Here is a 10,599-nt window from a genome sequence, read left to right as displayed (position 1 = left end):
AATCGTCCTAGGCTAGAGTGAGTCACATGTTGGCAAGCTGAAACTCACTAGGAAGACACAATTTACGTGCAAAAGAGAACACCCAGTATTCTAGAGCAATTTATGCTCATTTATGAGACCCTCGAAGCCCTGGCGTGATTAATGTATGAGGGAGGAAACCCTAAGGAGGCTGCAACGATGTAAGCTCATTTGGACCCCTGTAGACCTTGCGGCGATTCATGAATTGGACCACCAGCCTCCATTTCCTTCCTTGCCAAAAGCTTTGGGAGAGAAGGTGGGTGAGAAAGATAGCCAGCAGCGAAGGGAGGGGTGGCAGTGAGCTAAGGTGGTCGGCATTATCCGGCGGCGGTGCGGTGGCGGATAGGACGGAGTAGCCACTGTCCGGTGTAGTGAGGCAGAGAGCGGCGAGGTGTGCGAGGATGACTGCCAACCTAGGAGACATGTACCGCTTGAATGGCATTGCGTATGTCGCATATTTATCGACCAAGAGGTTTGTTATTGGAATCCATATTTAGTTGAGTTGGTTGATGTTATAGTTCTTCTGTTAGTTACATTGGTATGTTGATGAGTTAAATATAGTTTGAATATGGACGTTAGAACATTGGGTCTCAGCATGTTGTAGGATGCGTTGTCTAGTGATCTCGTAGGTTCTTGGTTGGTGCACGACATGTTATACGTCGAGTTTTTTAATGATGGAGAAAAATTTGTTTATGATCAATTTTTGTTTTTTTGATGTTACACATGTGATAAAGTTAGGCTTGTGATGTTAATCTTCTGATATTTTTATGATCGACATATAACTAGTGACTTTTGTGGGTTCTGAGCCTGTTGAACATGGTTTTATTGTGGATTGCTTTGAGATTTTTGTATTTATATAAATATATCACTGTTTAATTGTGGGTTTAAAATTTATATTTTGCCAACCAACTCGATGCATTAGGAGCATTCATAGGCAACAGAAGATAGTAATGCATGATTGTATCCTGCCCTACTTAGATCGTGCAAATTTGCTGCATGTTGCAAGGTTGAATGATTATTGGTTCAAGCTTGATGAGCCACTGATTAGTGTATTCATCGAGCGGTGGCGTCTTGAGACCCATACTTTTGATATGCCGTTTGGAAAATGCACGATCATGCTACAGGATGTGACATACTAGTTTGGCCTCCCTATTGACAGTCATGCAGTGAGTGGGTGTTTGAGTGATTTCGAGCAGTTGATGGAGGGGGGAAGCCTGCCTGGGTGTGGTTTGGAGAGTTATTCGGTGAACTTCCACTGGATGATTGTATCGATGATTTCATGGTTTCCTTTGGGTGGTTCCAGAACAAGTTCAGAGCATTGCCACCTAATGCGTCAGAGCATACGGTACAGATCTATGCACGCGATTATATTATGATGTTACTATTAACTGCGCTTTTTGCGGACAAGTCTGGTGCCAGGGTTCTCACCCTCGACTAAACCGAATGCAACTGGGAGAATGTTGGAGTTTCCATCCTGTGCGATCGCCATCAGCAGAGTACCACCATACTTCCCATATAAATGGGTACCATCGATAGAAATCAGTGGCTTGAAATACTTGAATGCCTCAACACAGGGAGGAAACATCCAAAATAATCGATGAAAGAAAACCCTCGCTCCATCCACCGTATTACCTGCCCTCACTTGAGAAGTACGCAACATGGCTATCGTGCTAGGCAGATACAACTGAACCTCGATGATCCACCTTGGTATATGGTTGTAAAACTCCTCCAAATCTCCATATATATGAGCAACCGCCTTCTGCTTGGCCATCCAAACCTTCCTGTAGCTGGGCTTGAAACCAAACTTGACGAGACCGCGTTGTGCAACACCTTTACCGAGACTGATGCATTTGCCATGACCAATAATAGAATCGAAGCACATATGACATGATAATCGAGCTTCCTGTGATATGTCGATATCTTTGTTGCCATATATGTGTGACGTTCGTTGTACTTTCTAACTTCCCAGTACCCTTTCCTCTGTCGCATAGTCACACGTATCAGCCAGTTACATCCGTTCTTGAATTGTACACACTTTCCATAATACTTCAATTGGTCAAATTCAAACACTTTATACTCTATACCACGACGAATATTGTAACCTTTGACTGTTAGTACAGCTTCTTCTTTGGTGTTAAACTGTTGCTCGATTTCAAACTCATCTGTGCCAAGCATACTAGGCCTGTCTCCCTAGATAATTGGGTGCTGCTGATCTGGAAATGCAGGTTGAGTCATTGCATCAAAATCCAACGTTGAGAAGTGGCGAGGGTACTGCTATGTCTGGTTGCTTGACTGGTTTTGTGGATCCCCAGCATGTATGGTGTTTTCCTCACCATCGCTTTCATCACCAATAATCGGTGGCTCCGAATCTCTTACCTCGACGAATACTGGTGTACCGTCTACTACAAGTGCTGCTCCCATTGCAACTGCAAGCTCTCCAAAGGTATGGCCGTCACCCAAGTCAGCTGACTGAGCGGACAAATCAGCCGCAAATGATGGAGATGAAACAAAGGGAGTCACTGGTTGTCTTGCTGGAATGGCGCTGGAACTCCCTTCCATCACGTCGGTTGGCGGATTCGGAGCAGATCCACCGAAACTGCCCTCGACATCAACCATTCTGGCAAATAACTCCATAGCGCCCAAGTCGAAAAATCTTGTTTGGCTGTAAAATATAACTCGAATATCGTCATCGCCAAGCATCTCGTACTTTCCAAACTTAACATAACCTTGCCTCAATGAGATAGGAATTCGAAAAAATAATTGCTTTACACATTTCTTTCTAGATTTTCCTATCTTCTGTAATATATACTACTTTGTAATTCCATCAATGTCGTTGATGGATTTACGAACTCACTAATCTGCTTTTTACTAGAAAACGTGACACCCTCACTTGCGTTTTCATCGATCTTCCCTTGATGATGAACTAACAAAAATATTGTATCACTCATCTCTCAAATCTGAATCAACTTCAATGTGATTCGGTTGGCACCACACTCATTTATTTATATGGAATTTGTCATCATAAATCGTTCTAGCCTTGTTAGGTTACTATATTGAACGTTAATCGCTCTAGGACAGTGAGGGTTAGTGGAAATGAGCGTAAATCGCTCTAGGGTGCTGGGTGTCCTCTTTTGCACGTAAATCTTGCCTCCTTGGTGAGTTTCAGCCTGTCAACATGTGATTCACTCTAACCTAAGACGATTTAATTCCACTTCTAATCCCCTCTGGAGTCCTGGCACGATTTATGCCTCTTTCCAAATGCTCATTCATGCATAAAACGTTATAGGGTGATAAGACTAACATATTATACAATCTCCAATCCCCTAGAACGATTTATATAATAATAGAAATATGATATTTACGTCTTAAATTATGATTTAAGAGAATTTAGTAATTTCTTTTTCCTTTTATTTTATTTAAATAAAAAACCCTAAAAATTTAGAAGAATCATCTGAATTAAGTGAAATAACTAAATAAGAATAAAACCATCAATGATCAATGTTAACATGCTATATAAGTAAAAGTAGGACATGACAACAAAACTTAGATTTTGGCGCAAAATATGATAGACGAACCAGGAAGTAACTTGTTTTGGTGTTGGGGAACATTTTATTCTACAAAATGGACAAATGCATCTCATGACTCAATTATTTCGTGGATAGGATATTTAAATAAAGAGATATAGAAATGGATCATTTGTATTTTTTTTCTTATTAGACAGAATAAATTAAAGTATGATTTCTCACTTTTAATTTTATAAATGGGACCAGAAATTAATAAGAGAGAACAATGAATAATGAGATTAAATAATGGATATTATCCATTTTTTTCTCACTAAAAATGATCCACTCTCAAGAGAGATGCTATATGTAATTTTCATTTATATTTTCTTTTTAATTTTAATATTAAATCATAAAAAATATAAAATAAAACTAAAAAATTATTTTTTTTCTAAAATTAAAAGTGAAATTTGAATTTACAATATCAAAATAAATATAAAAAAGTTATACTATTTAAATTATGATTTAAAAAATTATTTTTTAATATAAAACAAATATACGTAAAAAATAATATAAATATTAGTTCTCTTAAATAAAACAAAACTACGAGTCTATGATGGACAATCACGTGTACTCACCAGTATACTGTACTCTAAGGTTAGCCAAGAGGGTCACAACTCACAAGCGACAAATCAAAATCCATTGCACGGATTAGAGGTACATTCCTTCCATTTGTCTTTGATATTACACATTAATTTTTTATTGTTACTAATATAAGAATCGCATTGCTTTGAATCGTGCAAGACTGCAAGGAGTCTTGTCCATAATTTTTTAATTAAAATGTATAAATTAAAAAGAAAAAAGCATGAGAGAAGAGACGCCTAGTCAGTTGTGAGGTTGGAAGCAGCGGTGATTAATTGTCTAAAGTATAACATTGGGAGAAAAATAACAAAATATTTAACATCTTGCTTCCAATTATTCTTGCCTTAAGTGCCTGGGATTAGTATGATAGCTGCTTAAAAACGCAGCTCACAGTCTCACACCGCTCCAATTATATGCATAATGCATTGCATTCTATAGATGCAGCTGATGAAATAATGTGGCTATGTGATAGTTAATGAGTTATGTAATTCATTGATTATCTTTTACTATGTTATGTAAATTCATCCCAATTATTATCTTTTGCAATTTTTTTTCTTATTTAGCAAAAGGAAATTGTTTGACAGGATCATGACTATGTCATATGAATATATTTATTATTTTAGAAAAAGAGGTACTCTGCTCATCTGCTGCATTCTGGAAAAAGCTAGAGCCAGGTTTCGTGAGGCAGAGTGCTACATTCCTAGACAGAGCAGAAACTACTGTTGGATCTATTTTTATCAGAAAAATAATAAATGACGAGGATGGCAATCCTTGTCAGTTAGCAATACATTACCATAGCCACGTTACGCCATTCATTACCATTAGTAAATACCAATTAATAATAATCATAGTCATGACAACATCATAGCAACACCAAATACCAAATGCCAACTGCACTTTGAATGAACGAGGCATTATTATTTTCGTTAAACATAAACAAAGAACGCGTTATCGTTAAGGGTAGCGAAACTGAAGACGGATTAAAATGACGAAAGTACCCTAGGGGAATAAAGCGAAGTGCGCAGCGATGAGGCTTCAACTCAAATAGAGGGATGCTGCCTGTGGTGGGAGCAGAAGCAGTAGGCTTTGGCCCTTTGTACAGTAATGACTGGCGACTTTTTAATTTACAAAAAGGCGTGCCTCTTCCTCGATTCGTCGTGCCTTCAATTCTATCCAATCAATCCCAATGCCCCCCATCTTCTCTGAGACCAAAATACCCCTATTCGTCTCTCCTCTTCTCTTTTGTAAGGAACATTAACACGAGCAAAGACATAGGCGCTCGCTACTGTTAGTTAGAGCTGCGAGGGAAAGGGAGAGATGGCGAAGACCACTACTCCTAATGCAACGACGTCGTTTCAAGTGATCAAACCGGAACTCTACGCACACAGTCCAGTCCACTACGCCGTCGCTTTGGGCGACCACATCACACTTTCTAGAATCATCTCAAACCTTCCACGCCTCCCCGATCCTTCCCTAATTCACACTGAATCTGACTCGCTTGCTCAGGAACGAGTCGCCGACCAGATTGCCGCCGTTCTAGACCGCCGCGACGTCCCCAACCGTGAAACGCCTCTACACCTAGCAGTTCGCCTCAATGACCTCTACGCTGCCCGCGCACTCGCCACCGCTGGCGCCGATGTTTCGCTCCAGAATTCATCTGGCTGGAACGCACTCCAGGAAGCGCTCTGTCGCCGCGCCTCCGAGATCGCGCTCGTTCTCCTCCGCCTACATCACCGTAACGCGTGGTCCAAGTGGCGCCGCCGCCTCCCCCGTGTCATCGCCGCTCTCCGCCGCATGCGTGACTTCTACATGGAGATCTCTTTTCACTTCGAGAGTTCTGTTATTCCCTTCGTAGGCAAGATTGCTCCATCCGATACCTACAAGATCTGGAAGCGCGACGGAAACCTCCGCGCGGATACCTCCCTTGCTGGCTTCGACGGCCTCAAGATCCAGCGCGCCGATCAGAGCTTCCTCTTCCTCGGCGATGGCGATCACGCGCACGAAGTTCCATGTGGATCGCTTCTCGTTCTGAACCGCGACGAACGCAAGATCTTCGACGCATTCGAGAACGCAGGAGGACCGATGAATGAGTCCGAAGTAGCTGGATTCTGCGCGCAGACTAGCGTTTACCGTCCCGGCATGGACGTCACGAGGGCAGAGCTGGTAGGAAGAACGAATTGGAGGCGACAGGAGAAGACGGAGAGCGTTGGAGAGTGGAAGGCTAAGGTGTACGAAGTGCACAACGTCATCTTCAGTTTCCGGTCACGGAAAGTTGCCGGCGTAGACTCTGACGTTGCAGGGAGTGAACAGGTGCTGCCATTGGAGCTGGACGAAGATGAAGACGGTTTTCTAGTTGCAGAGAATCCAAGCTTCGGGTTCCCAATGCCGGACAAGAGAAGGCACAGTAGCTTCGTTCGTGAAGAGAGGGAGTGGGTTCCCCTCGGGAGGAAAAGCGTGGACCTACCATCGCTGGCGGCTCCTCCTCCAAGAAGGACATCGTCGAGTTTGAGCGTAGCGGCGCCGCCTCAGACTAAGGAGAAAGAGACGGTGAGGAGTCTGCGGCCTTCATTGTGGCTGACGGAGCAGTTTCCGTTGAAGACGGAGGAGCTGCTGCCGTTGCTGGACATTCTGGCCAACAAAGTCAAAGCGGTGAGAAGGCTCAGGGATTTACTCACAACCAAGTTTCCACCGGGAACGTTCCCCGTAAAGGTAAGGGCATTATTTGAATTTGATGCGTTGTTCATGTCCAAATCAGTCTTTTTAGACAAATCAGATTCTGTTTTGGATTTTTTTCCCTTTTGTTATATTATTATTTTTTAGTATTTCCTCTTTAGTCTTTATTACTGAGCCTGGGTGGGTCTTTTGATGGTATCAAGCAACGGCTTGACTTGACATGAGCACCATTATAATATATGAAATCTGAACTTCTGAAGAGAAGCTTTGGTGGGACCAAGTGTGGTCGGTGATGACTCTCTTTTGAATCAACGGTCACGGATCGTGTGGGACCCTATCATCCAAGGGTGCATGGTTGCATGGTTCCTTCCATTCCAGGGTCAATGGCGCAATGGTCCCGCGTCAAAGTATGTCATGGAATGAGAATATGACATGAAATTGCTTAGTTTTTGTTGTTTGGTGTCTCTTCCTTTTGTTTAGCATATTGTAACTTGTAATTCAATATTCTACGTTAAGGAGGGCCATGTCAATGTCGGGTGGTTGACCATCTTTGATTAAATACTTTCACTGTTTCGCATGCACCTAGCTTAAGAATGAATATTATGGTGTTTGATTTTATTTGACTGGGTTTTCTGTGGGGTCAGGTGGCTATACCGGTTGTCCCTACGGTGAGGGTGGTGATAACGTTCACAAAGTTCGTGGAGCTTCAACCTTTGGAGCAATTCTACACTCCGTTCTCGAGTCCTAGGCATTTGGTGAGTGCGGAAAAAGATGATCAACATCAGAAACAAGAAAGCCGCAAGTCATTCTCCTCCTCCTCATCGGCAGCAACCGCGTGGCTGAGACGAAATAATAGCCATTCGGGTAGTAAGCAGCAGCAACGAAATTGTTCTTCGTCGGCATTAGATTCGGACCCTTTTGCCATTCCCTCAGGATACACATGGACCAGCGTGGATGACAAATCGCGGAAAATGAACAAGTCCAAGTCTGTGAGGAAGTCCAAGTAACCCTAAGGGGAAAACGACAAAACATACAAACACAATACAATTCTACTAGGCTGGAAGATGGATCCGAAGAGGCCGGGGACATGAATGAATACGTAGGTGGTATATATCCTAATTATTTAGTTAATTAGGTGCTTATAACGCCCTTGTTGCCTTCAAATTGTAGATAACCCGTCTAATTCTTTTACCTTTAATCAACTTGGGTGTGGCGGTTGGGGGATGGTGTTTCTGTTAATAGATGGTGGATTTGGCGGGCAATTAAAATTAAGTAGACCTACATTTCTAGAAGTTTTGTTTTGTCTCTCTATTGAACTGCAATTATATATATACATTCTTTTCTTTCAATATGTCAATTCTGCATTCGGAGCTTGGGGGAATGGAAAGAGTTAAGCTTATTTTCGGCTAAGTTGCAATCACAATTATTCCTTTCTTGACGTGAGGTTAATGTTATTTATATTTAAAATAAGGTGATATAACCCATCATTATTAAGGCAGAAGTCAACTCCAAGATAGAGAATGAGTGTAAAGATTAGTTCAAGAATTGGTTGTCACTGGTGTAAGAGAATCTAGCATATATTAGTGAGATACATACTCATTCAATTGTAATTGATAAGATTCAAAGAGATACTTATGCATTAGAGTGCTCTGCCACTAATTTCTTTTGCTATAAGTTACTGTTTGTTCAAATTCCTTTACTATTTTCTGATTCTTCTCTTCTTTTCTTCATCTCTAAGGTTCTGGTATAAAACCTTTATATTTTATAAGGTCAAGATGGATTTTAGCAGATGCATGGGAACTAATGAGTAATGATAGAGGCACTACTATGTTCATTTGATACTTCTGTCACCATTAGTTTAGAGGTGTATATTAAAGCAACTATTACTATTAGTGAACATTTTAAATTTTTAATAAATATATTAAAATTTTAAACTTATATATTTTTTATAAAAATATTCTTAACATGCATTTTAGTTAAACTTATGTTTTTGTTATATAAAAACAGAAATCTTGCTATTACTGTAATAGTAACTAATAAGCAGAGCCCACATATGGATTTGGATACGGTCGAATGCTTAGCTAACTCTAATTTTCAAAATTACTAAGATCCATTTATTTGGAGATAAATTTTGGACATCAATATTTGGAATCCATCCAGCTGCCACGCTAATCCCCCATACTCATTCCAAAGAAAATCTAATGGTATCCATATCAATTCTTAATTAGTATGAAGCAGCCAATGCAAGGAACCGTTCATCTCAACCTCAGTGCCCCATATTATAGTCATCTCCTTGATCAGCTTCCATCTTACATTTATCAATCCTTAACTCAATCTCAGATATCTTCAAGATTGTGTGACGAACTTGACGTTAGGTATATACCCCAATTAACATATACTTAACTTCCATATAATATTTTCATTTTATGTTTAGGAGATTGCAGTCAAGGCTCAAAATAAAGTGAATGCTGAGGGAGCAAACAAAAGGACAAAGGAGCAAAAAGAATACCTCTGGTCAAAGTAGAATTTCCAGTAAAAACATGTCTCAAGTCCTAACTCTAACGAAGCCATAACCTAGGCATCTGTGTGGTTTGTAGTAAAAAAAGGACTCAGCAAGTTTTCTTTTCAATCACAATACGGTTGAATCCAGTTATGGAAGAAGGGTATTTTGTATTTTTGTGAATTTTCCGTAGCAACATTAACAAATGTCCGACCTTTCCAGTTTCCGTTGTACCTTGGAAAACGAGATAGTTCAGAATTAAGAGAGGCAACCTTTTTTGTTAGGATTGTAATGTTTTTGGGCAATGAGACAACGGTGTTTTTGTCCCTTTGTTATTTGACTCCAAATAGCGTACAAAGTGTAGGGTAGATTCATCATTCTTTATTATCATAATTGTTGTTGTAGTGGTGGTGGTCATTTGAATCAAATCAGGAGGCTCCACTACCGGACTTTACTTTAAAATAACAATAATAATAATGATATACGAAAACATTTTTGTGCTAAAGTTTTATCTATATTTTAACAAAAAATTATGAGTTCAAATATCAACATCTCTACTTTATTTCTGCATAATTATCCATGTACAACAAACATTTCCTCCCTCTAATCTTTATTCCTTTTCCCCTTCTTTGGACAACACTTCCTTTTTTTTTTCTTTTTAAAGTTTTCTGATTGTAGCATTGAACCAGATCTTTACATCCAATAAATTAAAACCCCTGGTCCCCTCATGAATCCCGGACAATATTAATCTATTATGTATTATATTATATTAAAATCAAATTTTCACATTCTTTAAAGTTAATCAATTATAACTAATTAATAATATTAATTATTTAATTTAATTATACATTTAAATTTCATAATTTATTATAATTTAGATAAATTAATTAATTTAATTAATTATTTGAATAAATATCAAATTATTTAATAACTAAAAAATATGAAACAAAATGCATGAATTAATTTAATTAGTATAATTTTTTAATATTATCTATTTATATGAAATCAGAACATATTTTTTATTTATTCGCTGTCTTTTCTCACTCTTAGCTTGTATTTAGGGTATAACTTTTATAATTCATTTATTTTTTTCTTTCTATTTTTACTTATACATTTCATTCTTTTTATATTTTTTAAGATTTTTATATATTTTAATTGCTTATTAGGCACATACTTTTTTTCTTCTAGTTTCTAATTAAGAAAAAAGATGTCTTCCTTACTATGTTTTTAAATAATTTTACTACATGTTTTCTATACTCTCTTTTA

At 39.0% G+C, this 10,599-nt stretch overlaps 2 protein-coding genes across 2 annotated transcripts; one reads left to right on the top strand and one right to left on the bottom strand.

Moving 5' to 3' along the window:
* Nucleotides 1-1,402: 1,402 nt before the first annotated feature.
* Nucleotides 1,403-2,193, bottom strand: LOC107467236 (uncharacterized). The gene is made up of 2 exons (XM_016086277.1): nucleotides 1,973-2,193; nucleotides 1,403-1,859 (listed from the first exon to the last, which is right to left on the bottom strand). Exons 1-2 carry the CDS (start codon nucleotides 2,191-2,193, stop codon nucleotides 1,403-1,405), a joined length of 678 nt encoding a protein of 225 aa, XP_015941763.1.
* Nucleotides 2,194-5,084: 2,891 nt separating this feature from the next.
* Nucleotides 5,085-8,190, top strand: LOC107466645 (uncharacterized). Its single transcript, XM_016085646.3, has 2 exons — nucleotides 5,085-6,869; nucleotides 7,478-8,190. Exons 1-2 carry the CDS (start codon nucleotides 5,478-5,480, stop codon nucleotides 7,838-7,840), a joined length of 1,755 nt encoding a protein of 584 aa, XP_015941132.1. The 5' UTR covers nucleotides 5,085-5,477; the 3' UTR covers nucleotides 7,841-8,190.
* The last annotated feature ends 2,409 nt before the right edge of the window (nucleotides 8,191-10,599 follow it).

Source organism: Arachis duranensis, chromosome 1 (genome assembly GCF_000817695.3).
Source record: "Arachis duranensis cultivar V14167 chromosome 1, aradu.V14167.gnm2.J7QH, whole genome shotgun sequence".
Classification (NCBI taxonomy): Eukaryota; Viridiplantae; Streptophyta; class Magnoliopsida; order Fabales; family Fabaceae; genus Arachis; species Arachis duranensis.
Note: the sequence above shows the minus strand (reverse complement) of the source record. Positions and strands in the feature narration are given on the sequence as shown.